Here is a 26,242-nt window from a genome sequence, read left to right as displayed (position 1 = left end):
AACAAAATAAAATAAAAACATTCGAACACTAGACTTGTTTCTTCATGATAAGGCATAGTTTTGCTATCTCCTGTACTTTCCTGTTTTGTTTTGATTTAGGTTTATCTAGTTCTGGTTTTTGCATTCAAATAGACAGATGCACTTTTAATACTGAATACAACAAATTTTTTAGAGAAAAAAAAAAATTGACAAAAAAAAGTGATGCCAGCAAAGGTTGCCTACCTTGGCTCCCCATTTGGCAGGTGCCATTTCTGACAGGGTTACCCAACGAAGCTTGGCAACATCAGCAAACGCCACTCCTGGGACATACAGGGCACACACAACATGCACCCATCTGGATAATTGGAAAAAATATTATTAGTTTTCATTACACATATTCTAAATCTATTTTTAAAACAAAAATCAAAATGTAACAATCTGATACAAAAATGTAATCATAAAAGCTATTACAACATAGGACATGTGTACCACAACATATACAACTTAAATGTGTATTGCAGGGATGTGGGAGACCAGAAATGATTTTCTTTGCATTATGTATGATTGGTCATACAGCGCACTCCCGTTATAACGAAATGCTCGGGACCAGCCGTTTTCTTTCGTTATAACGAAATTTTGTTATAACCGAACAAATACAATATGATATAACAAAAACAAGGTAACCATGTATATATATATATATCATATCATGTTTGTTGAATACTCATCATGCACTGGAAAGCTATGTGAAGTAGAATGGTACCTTTTTAATTTCGTTTGGATATTACATTTAAAAGAGAGCATGAAGTTGTTTTTGTCACACAATAAGTCGTGTAGAAAATGATAGTTTACGATTCTGTTACCATTCGCTATTCCAAAGATTCGTTTCTTACTAAAGTTTGTTAGTCCGAAAGACTCTTTGTTCCGAAGTTTCGCCATTCCCGGGAATCCAAAGGTTTGTTCATTATTTTAAAGCTTCGCTCTTTCGACGATTCGTTATTCCGAAAGTTCATAATTTAGATATAAATATTTTATTGTTCGTTTTCCGAAGGCTCGTTGATCGGAAAATGAAATGAGTTTCGTCATTCCGAAGGTTTGTAAATGAAAATATGAGAATGGTTCACTGTTCTGTAGGTTTTTTAATCCGACAATGAAATAAGGTTTGTTCTTCCGAAAGAGGTTTGTAAATCAAAAAAAAAAATGCGAAAGGTTAGTTATTTCGTAGGTTCGGTTATCTTAAAACGATTATGAAGTTCGCGATTCCCAAGTTTTGTTAGTGGACACACCTTTTTTCACCTTTGGATTAACGAAACTTTTTTTAATGTTCCGATGAACGAAAGTTTAGAATTGCTATAATTTCCTGACTAACCAACCGTCATAATAAGAACCACATCTCATTGTCGGTTTAACGAACTTTAGTAATACACTTAAACGAACTGTTTGAAAAACGCCAAAATGTTCGTAATAACAAACCCTATTTCATTTCCGAACCAACGGACATTTAGGTGTATAATAATCTGTGTGTTTTGTAATAAAGTACAGCTGTACCTTTGGAACAATAAAACGAACCTTGTTTAATTTCAGATTATTGTATTACAATAATGCAAGTCCCGCTCGGAAACTGTGCAGGACACAAGGAGCGAACACGTAGGCCTACACAGTGATGTGAAGCGTTCGCCCATGCAGAGACGCTATAAATGCTAATTCCGCTACGTATTTTCGGAAGCGATTCGCATTTCGTTATAACAGAGCACATTTCTTTTGTTTTTCTTTGTCAGTGGTGCTCAGAAAAGATTTCGTTATAACGGAAATTTCGTTATAACCGTGTTCGTTATAAACGAATTTTGTACCACAGACTTCAATGGCCATAATTTTGGGACCAGAAGTTTTACTTCATTATAACGAAATTTCGTTATAACCGTGTTCGTTATAACGGGAGTGCACTGTACCAGATTCCTAAAGGAAATTGGAAAACCCTTATATCTTGGTCGTATTTACCTGGGAACACATAAATTGAACTCCTGAATTAGGGTTTATTGTCTTGAGAGAAGCCGTTTTTTACGGAAAAACACCTGATTTAATATTTTCCACCATCTCAATAATCTTCATAAATAAAAGTAGAAACAAGTAGGGAATACTCTATATTGTTTATTGTCTACTTGTTACTCTCTTGGAGTCATGTCTGCAGAAAATATACTGTTGACAAGCAGAACTGAACTGGAATAGATTTAGTGTGCTACAATAATGCCATGTTTTTGATGTGATGAGTTCTGTTGTGCCAACTGGTGGATGGACAGAAGTGCACCGAACTTGCCTGTGAACAAGGACTAGAATAGCCTCACACACACAAAAAAAAAATCTTTGGAGGTTTCTGCAGTGGTATAACATTTAGTACTAGAAGGCTTGATAGTGCAACATGCATTCTTCCTTGGGTATATGTGGCCCTGAAAAGGGCCTGCCCACTCCTGATGTTTAGGTTAGCATGTTCTTATCATTCCAGCCATTCTCTTGAAAATGGTAAGAACATGCTTATCGAATATCGGGAGTGGGTAGGCCCTTTCAGGGCCACATACATACCCAAGAAAGAATATGATGTGCACCATTAACCCTATTTTAACTGGGCTATTTGAGATCAAGTTTTTACTGAGGGGGGGGTCAATTTGACCCCCCTTCAGATCTCAGCCGCCGACAGCGCAATCGTCGCAAAATTTTGCCTGAACATACTAGAGCCAGATGTCAACGACAAGATTACATGGTCATACAATAGAAAAATGTTGATTTTATATTTTTTAATGAATTAATTATGCAAATCATATTTTCACCTATAACTCCATCAAAAAGACTGAAGGATTGCTAATTTTTTGTGTCAGAGTCTCTCCAGACAGATCGAACAATTTTCTTGCACAAAATTGCGCAATCAAAATCAGTTTTTGTTTTTTTTTGTTTTGTTAATTTCTTATGTATCTTTTTGTTTTCTATTGCTTTTTGCCAAAATTTGTTGCAAGCACTTTTTCAAGCTTATCTACATTAGAATTTATTAATTTCAACGGTTAAATGTTGAAATAATCTAATCTATATCAATCAAACAAAAAACACAATCATGAATTTGAGCTGTTTTCGGGTTGACATGCATATGCAAAACATTGCGTAACTTCAGAAAGGTGTACCCAGACGTCGCAAATTTGGTCTCAAATTATGTGGGAGACTTCAATGAAAAAAGTCATGAAACGACGCGGCAAAATCTTTGCACGTTGCGGAATCGTGGCGCGAAATGTCGAGAGGGGGGTCAATTTGACCACCCCTCCCTCCCCAGTTAAAATAGGGTTAAGGCTTCACACATCTTTACACTCATAAATGTATTTCTAAATTGCATGCAAACTTATTTCAGTAACATATAAATAGCACTGATTTATGACTTGAAATGGACTGCTGTCTTGCATACTCACCTGCCAGCATCAGTTTCTTTGAAAATCCCTCCAAGATTCGGGCATAATTCACAAGTCTGCAGTTGAACAAACAACACTTCAAAACTTAACAAAACACAAGGGAATGGACACTCAAAAAGCATTGACATTCAATTACTTACCTGCTACAATTTCTAACAAATTAGTTGTGTATCCATTAGATGGACAAAAGTTCTCTCCACTTTTGTAGGATGTAGTTTGACCTAAACAGGATCATTTCTCACGTGCATCATCTAAATTTTGTGCAAGGATAATCATTAAAGCTACTAGAAAGACAAACTGCTCTGCACTGCTTAAGATTTTTCTTCCTGTTTCTTTTCTTTCCTGAAGTTTGTGAGGAAACAGTGAAGGCAGAATTTCATTTGACCACCTTCAATACTTATGAAACATAAAGAAATGACGCTGCTCCTTCACTTCCAAACAATTGCTAAAATATCCACATAAGTTCAATCAGGCACTAAATAATGATAGACTTCCTTTACATTTCCTCTCTCTCTCTTATGGCTTTCTTCTGAGGTGAAGATGTATGCTTACTGGGTTTGCCACGCCAGCCTTGCAGGGGTCACAAAACCAGGGCTCAGTGGAGCTGGCCGTCTGAGTGCTGGACGTGGAGTCTGCATCACTCTGGTGTTCACCGTAGCAACCTATAATGGGAGAGGCACAGATGAGGAACCAAGCAATGAGGTTTAATATCCTTCTTGCACACAAGTAGCACAGCTCTAGAGGAGAAAGAAATCAATATGACAAGAGAACTAGAAATCAAATAGAGGGAACACTGCTTCACTGATTTTCACCACAGGTTACTGTACTATATGTTGGTTTATCTGTTAGTTTTTTATTCTGTTTTGTTTTGTTTTGTTTTGTGCTTTCTACAAAGAAATCATGTTTCAAATTCAAGTCAGTATTGCATTCTGTACAATGTAAATCACAAGGTTTATAGAAAATTATCAGCCATCCAATCAATTAAAGGGGCATTCCAGATGATTTTCATAATTTCACCTTATGTAGCACATATAGATATATGGAATTTATTGAGATCCTTGAGCAAAGACCAACACTCTGAAAGATCTTAAACACAGAACACTGAACAATGTTGATGACATCGGAGGCTCACATATTATAGAAATGTAGCACTGTAATTCCATTACAGTATCGCTTGCTTAACAAGTTCACCTGTGTGAAATCTATGCATGCTTTCTTCTTTTGTTCCGCTTCCTTGAGCCCCGACTCATGCATTCTTATGGTGAGGCTGCCATGTCATCATCCTTGTCCATAGGAATTGGTTATAACCTTTGAAATCATTCTCATTCCTCACCCCAATCACTATAAATTTTGAGACTCTGTACTCAGTATAACTAATTTATAGTTGTTCAAATGCAAAATTCTGAAAATCATCCGGAGGTCTCCTTTAAACCTCTTGGTTACAGGAAGCAGATGTGCCCTGCTGCCAATCTAGGGGAGATAGCATGTCTCATTTAAAGCTCACAAAGATAACACTGAAATTATATTAAATATTTCATTTATTACTCCCTATAGCACAGTCCTTACCTTCGTGTACAGGCACGCCACACATATCACATTCCACAATCTCATCTGTGTCCTCACTGTGGGGAAAATGTAAGCAAACAGACTCAAAATCAGCAATGTAGACTAAATGGTCCAAATTTACGAAGGTGGTACAATCTTGTCCATGGTTTAAACAATGGACAAAGACCATGGGGCGCTGAGTGTCACATGGAATATTTTGTTACAAAATCAGTCATTTCGTTGGACGAAATGTTTATAATGCTACGAAATGTTGTCATTTCGTTACAAAATAATCATTTCGTTGACGAAATGACTGGTTTCTTAACGAAATATTCCATGCGACACTTGGCGCCCCATGGTCTGTGTCCATGGTTTAAACCATGGATAAGTATTGTACCACCTTCATGAATTCGGGACAAAGAGAGTCCTGAGCTGAATACACATGGGGAACAATGCGAAAAAAGTAGATTTGAAGGAACATGCAAAGGCACTATAGGGCCTACACAGTCATACACTGTATCTTAGTATTATACTATGACTGTTTAATCCTGGATCAAGATTATGCTACAGTCCACAAGGTACCAAAAATTAATCACCTGTTCCATCAACCACAGTTGACCTGCTCCGAAAAGTTCACAAAATCCAATCTTACCTCTTCAGGCAATATTATGAATAGACTAATGAACAACAAACATCAACAAAGACATCAAAATAACCTATTTCAGTTCCCCTACTGCCTTTTTTACGAGACAATTCAAGAGAGAGCTACGAATGATTCTACAAATGGAATGTTGAAGATTCTACCTTAACTATGGACTTTCATATAACACAGCACCTTGCTCATGAATGATATGCCTTCACTTCTGTAATCTTACCTTACTTCACCCAGACACACCGAGCAGATGACGATCTTCAGTTTGTCCAGAGAACGACCTTCTGAATGTGGCTGAAAATGATGGGATGTCACCTAGTTATCACCAAACTCAATACTTTCTCTATCACCTTGGATATGACATGATACAGACACTTGGTTTGCTCTATTTCATATCAAAAGTCAGACTAAGAGAAATGCCACCCCTTTTTGTGACCTCTTCCCCTTTGTACCCCTCCCTCAAATATGAACTGAATAATTCTATGTGACTACCCAGCTTAAAACCCCAAAAGTCACCGATTAGGATACACTGCAAAGGACCAAACTAGTCATTTGGGTCTACCAACTCAGATTCTCAGTAGTTTATCTTACCAGGGAGACTTCATCTCTCCTCTACCTACTGTCAAAATTTGGCGGCTTAAAACAAAACTGAAATCAAGATATCAGCAGTTTTTCAGGACCATATTTGTCAGACAAGCACTGCTTTCACTGTGATTTTCATTGATATTTCTGCACAGCACGCCTGAGCGACCCTAATCTTTATATCCTCTTTTATCCCTTTTCTATTAAACTGCACTTCCTATCAAACTCTCTCTTATTTCAATTACTTCTTTAATGAGTGAGGCTGGTCCAATTTTAACAAGTTATACATTATTTCAAAGCTTAGAGGTTACTCTTTTAGACTATGTAGAAAAGTGAAAATTCATTTTGAGGATTAAATACTTTTTGTGGGTTTTGAGCCCGGCTGTCAGACAAGTGGGAGTGGCAGAAATTACACATACCGGTTGGGAGCCTCCTTTTTTGGTCTTTGCTCTTGAAATCAGCTGACCAACAGTCAACTTCTGCTCACTATCTGAGTATGTTGAATCCTTGTCTGTATCACTGCTCTCATCATCATCTTCTTCTTCACTGTCGTCATCTTCGTCCGATTGGTCCTCGTCGCTGCTGCCCAAGTCTCCACCATCATGAGAACCACCAGAGTCTGTTGATAACAAAGTAGTGCAGGTACATTGTAAAAATGTATCAAAGAGGGGCAAAGACACCCCTGTGTCCTTTATGTGTCCTCTGTCCCATTACGTTAACAGCACTGTATACGTCATTTATTTAGCAAGTCTAAATTTTCGTAAATCAGGACATCACAACGATTTCGCGAGTTCTTTACTGAACGGAGAAATGCATAGGTGAGCGTCACATTCATAACGGGATCAGAGTTATTATTTTCATGTCTTTAATTTCGCGAATGGCACCCGACTTGCAAAATTCAGGAAATACTTGGTGTATACAATATTCAATGACAAAGCGAATGACCACCAGTTACTGCATACTGCTTGCATTCAGCTTTCTTTTGTAAACAAGTAATGAGTCAAGTTAAGTCTCCCCTCCCCCCCCCCCCCAAAAAAAAGTAAACAACTAAATCAAAGAACACTCTAGCATAATTGACAAGGCATGTTGACAAGGATGTTTGATAGCCAGTATTCATTCTCAAGAGTTTTGTGCCCTATGCTTCTGCCCACCTCTGTGTGTGCAGTGCCACTGTGTATCCCGCATGCCACATTATTCTGAGACCACAATGCATGAGTGCATTTTGGAAAGCATTATGTTTCACAAAGGCATGCAACTTTTTATAAAAGTATTTATGGTAGAAATGCAAAAAATGTAGAGAAAATTGCAGCTTGCTCTTTCTCTTGCAAATGGCCATTATTCACAACCTAAAAACACACTCTAAAATTGTATTCTCAGTCACGATCACACATTGGTCTGGAAAGTACCCCTACATTAGTATTTTTCTTATAAGACACATCCTCTCCAGAAAATTAGAATACATTAATGGTATTGAAAGAATCCCTATGAATCACCGCTATTCCGTCACCATGCATCACAAGCTCTATGTACGGTGGCATATTGGGATCTTTCGATGATCGGTTGGCAAGCCGTCAACTGAGACAGGCAGGCGAACATGGTACAGTGCACTCCCATTATAACGAACACAGTTTTAACGAAATTCCAGTTATAACGAAGTAAAAATTTGGGCTGCAATGTCATCCACTCTTTGTATTTCTATTGTTTATTTGTTCAGTTACAACGAAATTCCGATATAACGAAAAAAAACTGCCGGTCCCGAGGACTTCGTTATAACGGGAGCACACTGTAGACAAAGGGTTAAGCTACCTACCACTTTCACGGTCACCTTTAAATTCAAAGTCACTGTCACTGTCACTGTCACTCAGGCCAAAGTCGATCTGAAGGAGACGATGGTCGACAGGCTTCACTCTGCGTTTCTTTGGGTCCCTTTGGTCTGCATTTTAGGAATGAACGGGGCATTTTCAAATATTTATTCTGAGCAGAGAGACAAAATCAATCCACATTGTCAAGAGACTAAAGTTCTACATTTTATGCAATATCAACGGAATGGTTCCTTTGGTATAATACAAGTAGCTCAATAACTTGGTACTCAGCGCGATACACTGATGCCTTTCACTTTCAACACATCCTTTGGAGATGCTTTGAGGAACCTTAGCTAGAATGCAGATTCACGATTTGTGCTTTTTGTTATCACATATAAAAGGCTACTGGTCTTGTCACACTTGATATTTACAAACTTAAGGAAGAAATTAAAGTAAAAGCTAGTATGAATAGATGTGCACACACAAAAAAAAAACAACAACAGCAGAGCAGTATTAGATACTTCTTCGTCTTCTACTTCTTCTACTTCAGGATCCATCACTTAAATGTAGCGTCAAGAGGACTAGTGAGTGTCCCGTGCAGTGCAGGTAGACTGTGCTTATAATACAAGGTGCAAGTAAAAAGCCACATCATTCAGTGGTTGAGTGATGTGAGTGCACCCTTAAAGGCTTCTATTGATAAGGAAGCCAGGATGCTGATTGGGAGCGCACTCCATGCCAGTATAGTCCTTGGGGGGAAAAAGATTTCTGGTACAGCCGGGTTCATGCAGGTACAGATTTGAACTTGTTTGAATGATAATTTCTAGTGTTTGTAGAGGGCATGGGTGTCAAGAGATGGTCTGTGTTGACGGCTACCTTGTTGTCCTTGAAGTTGTAGAGGAAATATGAAATTGTATATTGTCAAATGTGACATTGACAACTCTTTTTTCAGAATAATTTGTGTTGTACACCACCTGGTACCTGCAAATAAGGCTCATTAATTCAATCTACAGGTCACTGCTAGATATCATTCTTATCTCAAGCCTGCTGCAATGTTCACTCAACAAGATGTAGCATTTACTTTTCATACACTACATGCATGGTAAATGGTTTAACCAGATGATCTACCACTGCTGTGCCAAACATCTCTAGTGCTATCACAAAGCCTGTGATGCTTTTTCAAATGCTTGTGTACGCACACACTGCACTAGGCTCTGTGTTGGGATCAGATTACAAGTAGTAGGTCCAGGACAAATTAGTCATTTATCTTAGCAGGTTTAACATAAATTGTGCAATTACTAGATTTTGTTAACATCTGCCATCATCATGTCAAGTATAGGTACCTGTGTCATTGGAGGATGTTATTGCACATTCAAGAAAAATCCAGAAATAAAACTTTTTTTTTTAAACTTGAAATACATCACAATGGATTCCCTTCACACAGAGCACCAAGTCCGACTTTGATTGAGATTACTAACGGAAGTTTAATATATGCATCACTCATTTTGGAGGCAGACACAGGGATGAGACGTCTCGAGGGCCAAGCTGGGTTTAAAAAACGTATATCATCTCAAAGTCAATGCAGTTCCCAGTATAAAGGGGCAATCAGCTCGCCTCGAGCTTGCAGTTGCATGAATGCCATCAACTTCAAATTGGACTTAAGAAGCGCCACAGCCAGTGCCAGTGGTACATGAGGCAACTGAAACTGAAGGCAAGTACTTCAAGAAGCCCACAAATTAAACTACAAGCCAGGTCTGTACAGTGAACCGTCGGAACAGAGGATTGCAGAGTAAATTTGTACACAGAGGTTGAATATATATGAATTACAAGTTTCAAAAATTTTGATTGAAGACTTTCTCAGGAGGAAAATCATAATTACCGGGTATGTGAAAAAAAAAAAAAAACTTGCATAGATGCACCCAGTGTCTCCATGAGGTACAGTTTTGAAATTGGTCCCGACAAGCTTTGGAAGAATGAACCCATTAGATAGCCTACATGTACTCTTAAAAGATTGATGCCATCCCACCTGCCAATGCTATGACCCAGCAAACTACAAGCGTTTACAATTTATCTACAAATCTAGACCTGAATGCCGCTGTAGAGGCTTAAATCCTGTATTCAGTATCATCCATACTGACCACAGGTATCCATTCCACAGGTACATTGTGTTATCAAAAAGTTCATGTTGACACTCCATAATTTTGAAAACATTTTAATAGGTTTTGAACATATAAATAGACGATCAATTCTTCTTGGGACAAACTTACACATTGCTTTGTACAGGAACTGCACCTCCTCTGGTTCATCACTTGCCCCATTGGTCTCCATGTCATCCATGGCTGGCGTACACTGTAGCTATGATGCTCTTGCTTGTTGCACTCTGTCAAAGACTCGACCTATAAAGTACATGCGATGATGTTGTGAAATTCATCATACTTAGTGTAGACTCTTATGTAATGTACAGGGTCTACCTACAATTTGTATTAATCCTGGGACGCTCCATTGGCAAAGTGGGCCTGGGAGCGTGCTCAGGCTGGTTGCAGTTTATTTTATGCTACAGTCAGTAGAGACTTGACTGAAAGCACTGGAACATTCACACAGTATCAGTAATCACAGCAAAATGTAATTAGGCTTAACGTTAGCTAGATGGTCAATTCCATTGTGACTTATGGGACAAATTGACAATTTTCGGCAATTTCAAACCAGTATTTTGAGAAAATAGTTGCATCAAATGCATATTTCTCAGTTCATGGTTAGATCCATCATATCACAGTTTATGAAAACACCATACTTAGTTTGAAAAGTATCATTGCATTATGTACAGCAACGAAAAATTGCTGTCGTGACTTATGGGACATTTGAGGACCACTGTTTTTCACATGGGAAAGTAACTTCTGAAATATTCTTACACACAGAGTCTCTGGAAAGATATTTTCTTTCCTGAATGTAGCAAAGGGTTGGTGCTTACCCTGAGCCAAGTGATATCAATATCTACTCATTGGTACAGTAGCAGGATAGGGAAAACCAGTGTGACTGATGGGACACAAAAACGTGACTTATGGGACGCTATCAACTACCACATTTTGAGATTGAGGGAATAATATTTACTGATGCCGGAACAAGTTCTAGAACATCATATAACCAATCAATGACCAAAGAACATTCAGAAAATAAGCCATCTGAGAATTACACAAGCTGTATTATGGTCATAATAGTGTATCAGAAATGATACATAAATTCTGCAAAAACTGGCAATTTTCTTGAAAAATGACGGTTTTTTGGACATAACTTCACTCCACGTTCACCGATGTTCACAAATGAGGTATCAAAATATCCGTTGTGAAAGGATGCTTTGAGTAAACAATACCAGATCATCTACAATGTATGTAATTAAGCTTCATTAATCATCTACACTCAATAATTTGGTTTTCATAAAATGCAACCTTTCCATGGAATTGACCAGATCTATTTTTACTTTCACCAAGGAAGGAGAAGGTTATGCTTTCGTCGGTGTTGGTTTGTTTGTCTGTTTGCAAAATAACTCAAAGTTGTGAACGGATTTGAATGAAACTTGCAGGAAAAGTTCATAACATTGACACAAGAAACATGATTCAATTTTTGTAGTGATCTGGGAATTTTTATGGATTTTTGAATGATTCTTAATCTTTTTGGCAGACAGGATCAGTAAACTTGGCAGTTCAAGCTGCAAATATTTGAGACTTGCATAGATACTGTAAAGCGCGTGATTTGGTCAGGTGATTGCATCGCCACATAGCTGGAAGGTGATGACATTTATTTATATATATAAAAGCACAAGGATTCTATTTTGGAAAATTGAAAGATTTCCAGCATGGTGGGTATAATGGATGAAAATGAGCTCCTTGGTAGAGGTTTGGGCTCTGTTATGTTAGCATAGTGAATAATTGTTTCTGACATCAACAATGCTGAGCAAACTCCAAACAATAGCCACTTCCACATGAAAGCATTGCACAGTGCAAGATGCTGATGATGCACCGTATGACTATCATCAACAAGAGTATAATGGACATCCCTCCGGCATCGCTGATCCCAGTAACAACATCACTCCGTGAACACACCCATCAATTCCAGATACCCTTTGCACAGATTCTTGTCTACCAGAGATCAGGTTATGGAACATGTATCCTGCCAGATGCAGACTGGCAGAAGAACTAGTCAGCACCACCACCATGCACCACCTTTGATCTGCAAATCTCTTCAAGCATGAGGTGCAGAACATCCCTGCTTCATTAATACTAGTCTAGAGGAGTATTGTTTTTAGCTGTACATAGACAAATAGACCTATGATAAAGGAATGTTTTTTAAAAGTCACTGTCTATATAAATAATACACCACACCAGACCTGCCATTTGTGCCAAATAGTCCGAGTTGGCCCTTGCGCCTATACACAGCCTAACTATACACAGCCCAGTCGCTGTATAAATAGCAACAGGGCGTCTGGTCAGGCTACCCCCTAGTGATGACTCGAGTCTGAGCATGACTAGAAATAATGTGAACTATGTAAATCTGACGTTGGACTGTAGGGTTGGGGGTACCACGTATCGACACCCTAAGGATCTGTAGCTTGTTTATTCTAAAAATATAATACAAATCCGCCTAATTCTTACCTCAAATATGCCATAAATACTGCAGTTTTGAATGTCGTGACCGTCTCGTTGATTATGAATCTCCGTTTTAAAATAGCGCAATTTTAGTGCGTGCGTTCCGTTTTCTTCGCGCAGCTAAAAAGGGAACCTTGCGATCGACACCCCCTCTCCTCCATAGGTATACACGTGAATTTCACAGCATAGGTATACACGTGAATTTCACAGGCCATAGGTAATACACGTGAATTTCACAGCCATGCGTCGTTACTGATCGGATGTGTAATTTTTAGCTTGGTTTGTTTGAGTTTGATTTTCGTTTCTTCGTTTTTATTGTTTTTATAGCTAATGACACTTAATCCCGCGCGTACTTTTTTGTTCTATACGCAAACAGCCATGATACGCAGGGTGTCGATGGGAAGGTGCCCTGTCGATAGGTGGTGCCCCAACCATACAATTAAGTTCTGCACTGCACTGCCACTGCCCTAGCACTGCAGAGGAGGGTCTGCCGAGTGCTGTAGACCGACCACCAATGCCAAATGGTTATGTGCACTAGAACCTGTTCTACAGTCTACACAAACATTTTGTCAATCTCTCACATTCACATGCTATCTTAGGCTCCATTCTATAGCTATTCCCCTAACCCCTGCGCTGGCCCCTGGCCTGGCCCTGGCCCTGAATGAATCATGTGGATGGTGGAGGAAATTACGAAAACTGACATTCTGTCAAGATTCTGATGACAATGGACACTGAATTAGAGTACAGATGTATATATTTCACGGCCTATTTCACTGTATTTTCAGCCAGTGTAAGCTCAGTGTCAAGTAGAAGTGAGTCAAAGCACAGCTACACTGAATTATCCTACATGCTGTTTAATTTGATATTAAAATGTCATGAGTTTACATTGTGAGCTGCATGCAGCATACAGGTAGAATAGGCCTACTGCCATCCGGATCCGCAGCGCGCAGCCAGCCAGCCGCACCAGGCCTACCGCCTACCAAATACCGGTACACAGCATACGGCCTTATAAGAGCACGGGCATGCACGACCATGTTACTGTAAATTGACCTGCACTTACATTACTAGACTCGAGTGGCGTGTAACCAACCTCAGTCTCAGACTCCACTCCAGCCTGAGCCAACCACCGTATCAAATTCGTTTATTTGTTCGGTACGTCTATGAACTGCCATTTTTTCTTTTTCGTTATTAAAAAGTACAAATTAAGCGAGAACAACGTACCTCAGCTCCAGGGGTCACCGCGACGGATCAAGTCGTGTGGGTGCATAATTTTACAGCGAAATTAAAAACGCACGGTGGCCGGGGGACGAGGACTCGATGACCGGACCGAAGAATGTACTAAAAGCTGTTATTTTCGCGTACAGATATTTTCGCGAATGACGAGGTCGGGGACATTTTCGCCAGATGTTGTTTTCGCGAATTGACACGCGGCTGTCGTACGTGTTCTATACCCAAAGATTCGCGGTCTGATAACATTGACTTGCGAAAAATAACAGCTCATACAAGAGAATACAAGTACGTGCGTGAGAGCGTAGTATGGACTGAAGTTGTCGGCTATTTTTTTTTTGTTACCATAATATACTAGTATCACGAAATTATGTGTAAGCTTGCAGTCGTGAGGATGCCAATTTCAGGCCAATAATTTTGGTTGAGGTGAGAATTCAGTTTTTACCTTTCTGCACGATGCTTAAAAAGCACTCCTTATTATGAAGTGTTAAACAGCATACAATTTTAAGAGAAATTCAAAGTTTACAATAATGATGAAAAGCGGTTTTAAAATGACTGAGATATTTGAAAACAAAGTAAAATAAGCAAAGCTAATGCATGTAAAAGGTGGATCCCGCCTATTATTAAGATAACTTTGTTTTGAATATCTCGGCCATTTCAAAAACAATTTTCATCTCTTAAACCTTGAATTCCTCTTAGAGTTAACGCTCTTACATACTTCATCCTGTCCGGTTGGCCCCTACTAAGGGGTGTTGGACAGTATACACGAAGAAGAAGAAGAGGTTTCTTATTATCTCCACACACAGGCACAAAAAAAAAAAAAAAAATGATCAAAATAAGTTGGAAACCTGAAGCCCCATCTCAACCGAAACTGTATCATCCCTTTTGAATACCAGTAGGCCTACTTATAGTATAACACTCGCTAAGTATGCCGCTATGTCTGAATATTACTCTTCACATCGTCGCCAGAAGGTAGCCATGGGTGGCCTGAATCACGGGGACTCATCTCCGATGCGATGAGACCGTCTCGGACAGAGTCCATCAGCAACTAGTGGCATGGCGGCAAAGTATACGTTGAAAAGAGATATTCTCATATTAACAGCCAGTTAGAAGATAAGATGATGGGCCTGTATACCCACTTTATTATAACTTTAGGGAAACTTGTCGCTTCTGGACAAGTACTGAACTCGTACAAGGGCAAATCCAGGAATTCCGAAAAGGGGTGGGGCGCCGAGAAGCATTTTTGGTGCCACTTTCGGGTTTCGTCAGCTGACAAGCAAAAATAAAAAAAAAAATAGGAAAAAAAAGAGAAACAAACTTCAGCGCTATATTCTGCTGTCACTACAATCGGCTGACAACAAGGGCGCCGGAAGCGGGGGGGGGCAAAACGAGTTTTTGCCCTCCCCCCCCCCCCCCCCTCAAGTGCCCCCTGCATGTAACAAATAATTAATCAATTATTTAAAGACCAAACAATGAAGGCGCTTTTCTTGTCTAAAAGTTGTCAATTTTATTTCATAACTGAAAATTTTCGCCCCTAACAGATCGAAAATCATAATTCATTATTAATACACATAATTTAGTATCTGTACACTAATATTTACTTATGAGTACATTTAGTGTATAGATGGTAGCCTCACCTCCTCAAAACGAGTTTTTGCCCTCCACCCCTCAAGTGCCCCTGCGTGTAACAAATAATTAATCAATTATTTAAAGACCAAAATGAACAATGAAGGCGCTTTTCTTGTCTAAAAGTTGTCAATTTTATATCATAACTGAAAATTTTCGCCCCTAACAGATCGAAAATCATAATTCATTATTAATACATGTAATTTAGTATCTGTACACTAATATTTACTTATGAGTAAATAATTTAGTGTATAGATGGTAGCCTCACGTCCTCGAGTATGCCCCCTGAAACATACCTTTAGTAAACCTTTATACATTTTTCCTTTCTTCTATGCTTTTTAGCAACATAAGAATAATCTTCAGTGCTCGAACAATGCGATCATGTTCAAGCTTTAAATGAATACATTTCAGACGAATGGCAATGTGCCCGTACAAAAAGTAAAATGAACAGTTTTCATAAGTTATGATGATAGTCCTTCGCAGTGATGTTTGTTGTACTATGCCAGTAGTAATTCCCTAGAAATTTGAATAAGATATTCTGTAAACGCGACTTTTACACTCTGTTTTTGTGTGTGTGTGTGTGTGTTTACAAAAAGTCCCGACCGTGATACCCCCTCCCACACCCTCCCCCGCTCGATCGATTCGCTCCCTCGCCGAGGATCTCACACCGTCACATCAATGTACCTCCGTATGTTGTAATCATAGTCCTTAAAACTATTTTTTTTCGCCATGTTTAATGCCTAAAAATCTGCTGTTAAATGCTCTATAAACGCGACTTTTGTATATCCTCTGTTTTTACAATCGTCCCTACCGTGGGAGGGGGATATTCCCCTCCCATCACACCCTCCCCCTGCTCGGTCGCTTCGCTCCCTCGCCGAGGATCTTACATCGTCACATAAAAATTTAATGTATCCCCGTATATCATTAATCATTCCTTCGCACTAATTTTTCCACTATGTGTAATTTCCTATAGAAATGTGCTTTTAACAAAATGCTCTATAAACCGACTTTTGTACTCCGTAAATGGTACCCCCGCTCGGTCGCTTCGCTCCCTCGCCGAGGATTTCACACCGTCACATAATGTGCCCTCGTCGACATTTTGGCCCCCCCCCCCCCCAAAAAAAAAAAAAACCCAACATTCAAACAAACAACAACAACAACATATTGTTCCGGCGCGCTTGGCTGACAAAGATGGTTTCTTTAAGAAATCAAAGGAGGTGGGTGCCCCCTTTCATTTTTCGTTTTATTTCTTATGTTTATAAGGGGTGCCCGGGGCGCCCCCTTTGGATCCCTTTATGCCGCATGTTGTATCTAAATTAATTCATTGTTGTTGGTAAAACATGCAGCTACACGAATAAATGGGTGTCTCATAATATATATATTTTGTCATTATTTTGGACAGTGTTGGGCGACATGCATGGATGTAAATTCCGGGAGCTATGTATGGGGGGATGCACCCCCCCCCCCCCATCCCGCTCTTAAAGGAGGGGTGATGGCTTGTACAATCACCCCCCCACCCCATTATATGCAACCCCCTCCCGTTGGGAAAAAAAAAATGAAAGAAAAAATAAATGTGATTGTATTAATTTCGGCATAAGGACCTATAGGATGATATACATATGACTTTCGATCGCACACCCGCCTATAATGACAGCTAAACAGAGCTGAACAGGTCTATTTTTTTTTAGGGGGGGGGAGGGGGTCTTTTTCTATAATACATGCACAATTTTCTCGCTCGCAAAATATTGACGTAATCGTGGTTCAGACGTTGAAAACGTAAAATGTCATGTCAGTACTTATAGTATACTTTGGTCCTATACGTGACGTATTATATGCTGTGACGCATGCCACTCGGGACCATGTACTACAAATGGAACTCTTTCCATTTAAATAAATTATGGTCATATCATATACTCATAACACAGCGGCTTGCTCTCTGCAGGGGCGGGTCCAGGAATTCCGTAAAGGGGAGGCGTCTTCATACCAAATTCCACTTTTTATTTCTTTTGTTTTGGAACAAAAAATAAAGAGGGGGCCCCCTCCGATCCGCCACTGCTTTGATACTATATACCTTGCAGCACAATCGGAGAGAGAGAGTGAGAGAGAGAGAGAGGGGGGGGGGGAGGGAGGGGGAGGGAATGAAGGAAGTGGAATGAAAGAGAAGAAACAGGCAAAGAAAAGTGAATGCCTCTAGAAAAAAAAATATCGCCGCTGCCAAGACCATGAATTAATGCACGTTTGTTCAATCTGCTTTTTAAAGACACATTAATGAACGGGTCTATTTTTTATTTTTTTTTTGGTCTTTTTCTGTGTATGCACAATTTTCTCGCTCGCAAAATATCGACGTAATCGTGGTTCAGACGTTGAAAACGTAAAATGTCATGCCAGTACTTAGTACTTTGGCCCTATATGTGACCTGCTGTGACGCATGCCACTCGGGACCATACAAACAGTGGAACTCTTTCCATTTAAACTAGAAATGTCGCTAAGTCGACTGTTATGCCTCCGCCATAATGCATGATTCTCCTAGTAGGTCTATAGTACATGTGGACAATGTGTGATTACATTTTCACAAAATTGGCAAAATGTTAAAATGACAAGTTTTTCACAAATGTCTTGAATGTTCACCTTCCTATATAGGTTTAATTGGATGAATAGGAGAGCATGTATTTGGGGATTTAAGGATTTTAACTTGACTTTGACCTATTCATAAGTTTATGCATTAAGTAATTTTCAAGGCATGGAGAAAAAGTGCAATTTCTGTATTGAAAAGTACATTGTTACCAAGCCTTTGGATAATCACTGTCAGGCAGAACAGATAACTTGAGCCACTTCTGAGATACGGAGGAAAAAGTTATAGTTCAGCACTTTCCCTTGATCTTTGACATTTTGACCTTTGAGGCCCCCCCAAAAAAAGTTTCCAGAGAATCTCCATTAAGTTATACATGCATATACCAAGTGTAAAAAAAAACTAATAATCCTGCTGGCATTACATAAATATGAGGGAAATAGTAAAATTTTGCAGTGTGGCCCTTGACCTTTGACCCCATGAATCCTAAATTCTCTATAGATAATCACTGCCAGTCAGGGCATGTATAATGGGTCCTGGACAACTCGACCGCGGGATAAGTCGTCCCTGGACAACTCGTCCCTACCCCTGGACAGCTCGACCGGGTCGAGTTGTCCAGGGTCGGGTTTGCGATTGGACAACTCGACCCAACTTTATTTGTGCCAGATTTTTGCAGAATAAAACACATTTTAGTCATTAAAATTGCATAGGTTAGTGGAATGATGTATGAACAAATGCTTTATCGCATTTTAAAGGCAATTCCTTTTTATTTTCTGATGCTGCAAAGCAATATTTCACGGTATCTTCCCTGCTCTGAGAATCTCGGTGACGGAGCTTTTTCTTGTGACGACAGCCTGTATGGTAAGGTGAAATTTGTTGAGAAATTTCCATCAAATGCTTATGACCAGCAATAAAATGTAGTATTTTACATAGGTATATGTGTTTTCTATCCTTGGTGACATTTTCACGAGCAGAGGAATCATTTCAATATGAAAAATGAAACAAATGTCTATTGTAATGTCGATTCGTCTTCGTTCGTACTTGTTGGTTTCCATATCGCGGGACGCGCGCTGCTAGCTAGCTGCTGAGAGGCTAGGCTAGCCGGCTGAGAGTGGCGCTCGCTCGCTCCCTGTTGGCCACCCCTCCCACCGATACCAGCCCAACTTGTGACGACAGCCTGTTTGGTAAATAAAGGTGAAATTTGTTGAGAAATTTCCATAAGATGTCAATGACCAACAATAAAATATAGTATTTCATATAGGTGCATGTGTTTTCTATCCTTGGTGACATTTTGTGGGCAAAGGAATAATTCAAGTAAGAAAAATGAAACGAATATCTATGTCGAATGATGATCGTCTTCGTTCGGTAGATGTCCACATTCCACACCGTGGCACGCTGCTGAGAGTGGCGCACGCTACCACCGATACCAGCACAACGGGATACCGGCCCTCGGGGCCCCGTGGGCTGTGGGGCTGGCAGTCGTGCAGCTCGCTCGATGGGTGGAGCGAGCTGTGTCGCTGCGTAGCTACGAAGTCGACCGTGATCTTTTCTTCGACATTTGAACTTAATTCCAGTCAATGAAACTATTTCATACCTTTCTCTTAACTTTGAACAATGTTATACTGACTAAATGGTTTGAAAAGAGTCTGAAATTTCACCGGTACTGTATTGATTTATAAGTAAGTCATCAACAACATGACGACCAATCTTATCTTGCAAGTCCAAATTCTCTGTACTACCACACACTACCCACAAGCTATGGAGAACCTGACTCCATTATTGATACAGTACTGTGAGGACCAGTATCGTACTACTGTCAACAAATAATGGGTAAAAAAAAAAGATAGTGATAACAAAGGAATTAAAATTTCTCACTCTTTTTCTTTTACTTTTTTTTGTAGTTTGTGTGTTTATGTTTTTGCCAAAAAAGGAGAGTTGCCCAAGCTGACACATGTCCTGCATTCATTCAAAAAAAGAAAAAAAAAAAAAAGAAAAAAGAAAAGATCAGGGTGTAGGACCTACATGAGGTACTGGCTGTCTTAGCTTGTCTGGAAACTCTTTTTCTTTTTCTATGCACTTCTCTCTCGGTCTTTGCCGAAGATATTATTTAACTTATATTTACCGGTGATTTCTGACAGTGCTTCTCTGAAGTTGATGATATGATCTGACCTTTACGAACCCTTTTCAAGAAAAAAAAAAAGGGGGATGAAAGGGGGGGGGGGGGCATCCCAGGCCTGCTCTCATGAAAGGGGGGGGGGGGGGGGCATCCAAGGCCTGCGTAGAGCATCATTCTCATACCCTGGACAGAGCTGTGTCAGATAAACAGAAATGTATAATTCTTAATTTCATTTTGTTACCTATGCATGATACAGGTTACAATTGTCTCTCTCTGTCATACTCTAAGGTATTTTTTTCTTAAAATAGAATTATGGTCATAATAAAAATATTTCTGTATGTACCTTGGTACCGTACTTAAAATTCTCTCTGTCTTTGCCAAAGATGTAAACTGCGAAAACTATTTGACGTTACAGACACTTCACTACACATTAGTTACGGTGTAACATTATCCTAAGGCCACGTTAAAGTCCATCAAACCAGCCAGATCTCTCTAAACCTTAGTTTCATCACAGAAAACAATGTCACACCTTTCTTCACAACATATTTTGGGTCTGGACATGACTGATTTTCATCACATTTCATTTATCAGGGCATAAACAAAGGGGCATTTTAAATTCCACCTTGTCTTATTCTATATGTCCCAGTTTGATGTGAGCTCATCAATCTACTTACCGGTATCTGGTATCTAGATAGAACAACCTCAAATTTTGCTGAATTGCACTTCAAAGAAGGAAGTAAACAAATATCACTGTCAAGATGATTTATACTCCCACTTTAAATACCGCTACTTTCCATTAAAGCCTATTTGACCTCAAAGAATATTTTGTAATTATCATAATCACTATTTCTATTGACTGACTGTGCACAAATTGGAAAAGAATTTCACCACTCTGTATGGCTTCCTGGTTTTGAGGCCATCAAAAATGTGCTGTTACCATGACACCACACTTTACTCTTTAAAAATGTATCTTGCACTTTGAATACCGGTATCAAGTTTTTTTATGTGTTCCATATATCTGGTAATTTCTAATTGAAAAAATGGCAAATTAAGTCTTATTTGCTAGTCCATTACTACACTTATAGGGCCATAATTTGCTGTTGCCATGGCAACACTTTCTCCCCAGTGCTGATTGAAATGTTATAATGTAAACGGGACTCCACAGCTGGGATATTTGGTTGCAGGTGCAAGGTGGCTAGCAGTGCGTAAAGCCCCCCCCCCCCCCCCCCCAATGCAATTTGGCATATAAGGCTGCGTTCACATAGAAGTATGCTATTGCGCGTTTTCGAGGGCACGCGAATAGCTTGAATCGAACGATAGGATTTTCTGAAACGGGTTCACATAAGAGGGCACTATTCGAAAATGCCGAATAGCATAGAATAGTATAGCATCGTGGGAATCGTGCTTGTTCGATTATTGAGCAGCGTATATACCATCTTTCGTTAATGAAATGATGACAACTTTGGTCTCGATTTGCCCTTTAGCAAAAATAATTATGTAGACTGACATTCTGATGCAGTTTAGAAATTGTTAGTAAGATTGCTGGGATGGTTGTGTAGGAGGAAGAAATCCGGATGGTGCGGGTGATGGTGTACTGGGTCGACTTGACGACGCATAGCGAATAACAAATAGCGAATAACGAATACCGTATACCGTATTCTTCTATGTTTAGCCCAACATGTGTGCTATTAAACTTTTGTCTAATCACTTAAAAACTGGAGAAGTGTGATCTGCAAGTCTTTTTGTAATTTCCTAGGCCATCATGTAGGGCCTACAATTATCATGACAAAAACACCTTCGAATACATTTGTATACTAATATATCTTGCACAACTTTATATTGAGTCAATTTTTGTTTGAATCTCTTGAAAACCAGCATACTAGTAGTTTGAGAATTCTACACTTTTGAATGATTTATATGTACGAAAATGTTGTTACCGTGGCAAGACATCTTTCGACACTCGCACAAAAGTGTCTTGCACAACTACACATTAAGATATAGGCCTACTGATTGTAAACATACAACTGAATTGCCCGTTGAGAGAATATAATTCAATCCACAACATTAGATGCATGATTTTCATAAAGTTTGCAATTATCAAGGCAATGCATCAATCAGTAAGGAGGAAAAGGTGTCGCGCATATCTGCCTGTGATTTAGCGGTTACACCTGCCAAGATTTAGGTTTACAATGTACTACTAAGAAAATGAGGGTAGTTTGATCCACAAGACTTTGCAATGGACTGACCGATGGACCATCCTTTACAAAGTCTTGTGGATCAAACTACTCAAATTTTTTTAGTACCAGCTTCAGAATGGGGTGCTGTTCGTTATTCCGAAGGTTGGTTAATCCGAAACACACAAATTCCCTAGATACCTAGAGGTTCTTTAATCCGAAAATGAAAAAAGGTTCGTTAATCCGAACATTTGGGCATTATTCCGAAGGTTCGTTATTCCCTAGATTTGTTAATCCGAAAATGAAATTTGGAATAAAGAATAACGAATCTTAGGACTAAAGAGCCTTCGGAATAACAAACCTTTCGAATAACGAGCTGTAACCTTCAGAATGATTCCTCTTGCTTCAGGTAGTATTTCTGCTCAAAATGAAACCTCAAAATGTATAGTTAAGTACTGTATATATACTGAAGGTGATTACCTTGTATACAGGTACTCCTGCCTCCATCCAGTTTCCTTCTCTCTGGGAGGTTTTCTCTGAGTTATGATACAACAGGCCATCACCATGTCAAGGAAACCTAGTGTCTTGCATTCTCTTATCGAGGCCAACAATGGTGGCAAAATTCATGAAAATTACTGGTATCCTGTGATAAGGTTTAATAATCATGCTTCCTTTATTTTTGCTATGCCATTATCATAGCAACCAATTCAGGACACTGCAAAGATGTGTCATGGACTTTTTGATATCACAGTCATCATGTGTACCAAAGTTTGAGGTATTTGCTTAAAAACTATGTAAAGACTATGAATACAGATTAGAATACATTCATAATTAATTTTTCAAAAGAACATAGCTTTACATCATTATGGCTTCATTAGCCTTCACCACACCTTCAAGAAACGGCATTATCTTGATAAAGACACAAACACAAATAATGCTTAGGTCACATTTTCAACTAATACATTGCTGTTGTCTTGTATGACCTGATTGGAACAAATTGTTGCAACAACACAAGCAAACACCTTTCAGAGTGAAGTGGTCACTAAAGTTTGATAGAAATTGTGGAATATAAAGCAAAAGGGGAGATGTCTGATCTGCACAGATAGTCAGGATTCATGAAATGAAATTAAATGTGGTTCTATGTGTATTCATGCCAGCATCAACCTAAAATGCATTTTCTCTCCCAGGGATTTTGTGTATTTCCTCCCTTTTTCATGTTTATACATATTTTTTTATATGATCATTTTTATTTCTTTCATCAATATTAATTACTATTATTACTTTTATTATTAGGTCCCTATTATTATTATTACTATTACTATTATTATTGCCTTTGAAATGATTGAGAACTTGCATTGGTTGGTTGACACTCACTTTCATTTTGTTGCCTCCTATTGATACACCTTATTAAGGCTCACTGCTTGCTCAGCCCCCCCCCCCCCATGCTTTTCACTCTTTCCCTTTCTTTATCCTCTGTTGTTCTTTATCTTGTTTGATATTGCCTCCCTATTCATCCAGTTCCTTCAAAGGTTTCCCCCTTTGGTTCTCGGATCTGGATCATCACTGACCCTCCTCAGCCTTTTGTCTGTCCACCTCCCACTCTAATCCCCTTCCCCCCTGGTTCCTTCCCTATACCAGTCCTGTTGGGCTCCTTGCCCATGACTTCCTACCCTCCCCTTTTGCTTTCCTTGTTCTGTGTTCCTAGCCAGTCTCTGACTGTTCTTTATGTGTGAAGTCCTATTATATGATTGCTTTCCCTGCCTGTTTGTCATTTTGCCTCTGACAAAGATTCTGCTAGTATCGAAAGCTCAGGCCCATTTGACTCCATTTTACTCCACTGGCTCTCCACAATTGGATTTAAGCAGTTTTCAGCAGTTTTTTTTTTTTTTTTTTTTTTTTTTTTGCTACACTGAAAAAACAAAGTGTGTACATAAGTATGCTGTAGAACTAGGAAAACATTTCATTTTATGATGCCTTTAGGACAAACACACAAGCTTTTTTATAACATGAGCAATTTCACATTTCTAACCCATAGGGCCTATATGCTTGTTTGTTTTCACATACAATTGATAATGTAGCGCCCCTCCCGGAGAGGGGGGCGTATCTATTGAAAGAAGAAGAAAGAATCCACGTGATGCTTGAATGGTGGTGATGAGCACAACTACTTTATTCATATCATAACTCAAATCATTGTCATAATCATGGTTCTGTAGAACCATTTATATCTTGTTCCACTTTCATCTCTGTTCATAGAAATTTCTATGTCTTGTCACTTCACCAACTTATTCTTTATATCATAAAACGGATTAAATATGAATATATGTAATACTGAGTTTGTCTCTCTCTAGTCTAAACTCTTCTTGTCATAACCATATTTTGATTGTCGACAGTCTATATTATGAATAACTTATTTACAGCACAAAACATAATCTTTACTATGCCAGAATTTGACACATTACTGTACGTAAAAGTAGGTGTAAACACACTTGGATAACGTCTATCCTTACAACCAATTATATCTTAACATAATTAGAGTATAAGCTGCTAAAAACTGTGTCCATATAGGAACATTTCAAAGAACTATCCCTAATATAACAATCAGTCATTGTCAACTTAATACATCTATCTCAGGACTGAGGGTTATTCATGCATACTTAACCCTAAAAGTATATACTTCTACTTTCAGACCCAACTCACATATTTCACACAACATGTACAAGGGAAAACCTTGCGTGAGACAAATACATATAAATGCTTCTCCCGAGAATAATAAATCTCATCTGATTGACATGTACCAGGGTCGTCTCTTCATGTGTGATAACTTCTCATTCTTTTAGCTATTTAAATACCGTCAACTAAGGTCATAAGCCTTAACATTTATCGTTGACCACAACATTGCTCTAAACGTTGAATATTCTACCTATGGGATGCCCCATAAACATGTACATGTATATACAAAACGTTCCACATACCAAGTGCATAAGTATTATACATATATGTCTTCTGCTATTTGTGCAGTGATGTTGCCCTGGCAACCCTCTTAGTTATCACAAAATAACCCATTTCTTCACAAGTAACATACATATAATCACTATCTATACTATTCAAATTATCCTTATAAACACCAGTGCTATCATTATATCTTTAATATTGAGTTGATAATGCTGTGTAAATATCATGCACTGTATAAAGTCACTGCTCTGTGTTTCACCCCTAATGAAAAGGAGAACAAAATTGACAGAGAGCAAAGGACAAGAAGGGGGGGGGGGGGGGCTGAGATACGCAATGAGACCGAGAGGGAGGGGAGAGAGAGAGAGAGAGAAAGAGAAAGAGAGAGGAGTAGTCAGACAGGCAGGAGGAGAAAGGAAAAAGAGGGGGAAATCATCTCAAACCATAGAGTAATGAAAACCTAGTATTGACTAATATATTTCTTATATCATCCAACAGTAAGTTTGTGTTCCCATGTATTCTGTTTAAATCTTCCAATGTGTACCATTTACCAATAAAGCATTAAAATGCACAAACTTTGTCACTACACAGCACTGTACCAATATCAGAATGTTTTCATCCTCTCACTTTTGTCAGAAGCCAAAAACAATATCTCTTTTCTCTGTCTACCAGCGAGCATATCATTAGTCTCTTCGCTTGGGAGCATGGCTGGTAGTTGACATAAAGAAACCATGCACTTCTTGCCCTCTTGGTTCTCTCTATAGTTTAACTCTTCCAGTCTGGAATATATTCTGACCCACGAAAAACCTATGAACCCTCCCATTTCCAGTGCGCACAGAGCACTTTCCCCTGGGGTCGAGTGGTTTGGCGCTTTCAAAATAAAACAGTGACTGGGCTGCAGTGGAATGTACTTGTGGTTAGTCTAGGGGGCTTGGACA

The 26,242-nt window shown here is 39.1% G+C and overlaps 1 protein-coding gene across 1 annotated transcript in view; it reads right to left on the bottom strand.

Moving 5' to 3' along the window:
- LOC139743645 (PHD finger protein 14-like) overlaps positions 1–10,340 on the bottom strand; it is a 31,258-nt gene extending 20,918 nt beyond the window's left edge. The window contains exons 1-8 of the mRNA XM_071654112.1: positions 10,271–10,340; positions 8,015–8,137; positions 6,624–6,823; positions 5,846–5,916; positions 4,992–5,047; positions 3,978–4,087; positions 3,426–3,481; positions 223–334 (exon numbers count right to left, since the gene is read on the bottom strand). Of these exons, the coding sequence (XP_071510213.1) occupies positions 223–334; positions 3,426–3,481; positions 3,978–4,087; positions 4,992–5,047; positions 5,846–5,916; positions 6,624–6,823; positions 8,015–8,137; positions 10,271–10,340 (798 nt within the window). The remainder of the gene's footprint in view (positions 1–222; positions 335–3,425; positions 3,482–3,977; positions 4,088–4,991; positions 5,048–5,845; positions 5,917–6,623; positions 6,824–8,014; positions 8,138–10,270) is intronic.
- Between the last annotated feature and the right edge of the window lie 15,902 nt (positions 10,341–26,242).

Source organism: Diadema antillarum, unplaced genomic scaffold, assembly GCF_040938485.1.
Source record: "Diadema antillarum isolate AM-2024a unplaced genomic scaffold, OU_Dant_1.0 seq00001099_RagTag, whole genome shotgun sequence".
In the NCBI taxonomy this organism is placed as follows: domain Eukaryota; kingdom Metazoa; phylum Echinodermata; class Echinoidea; order Diadematoida; family Diadematidae; genus Diadema; species Diadema antillarum.
This window is presented reverse-complemented; position numbering and strand designations above follow the sequence as displayed.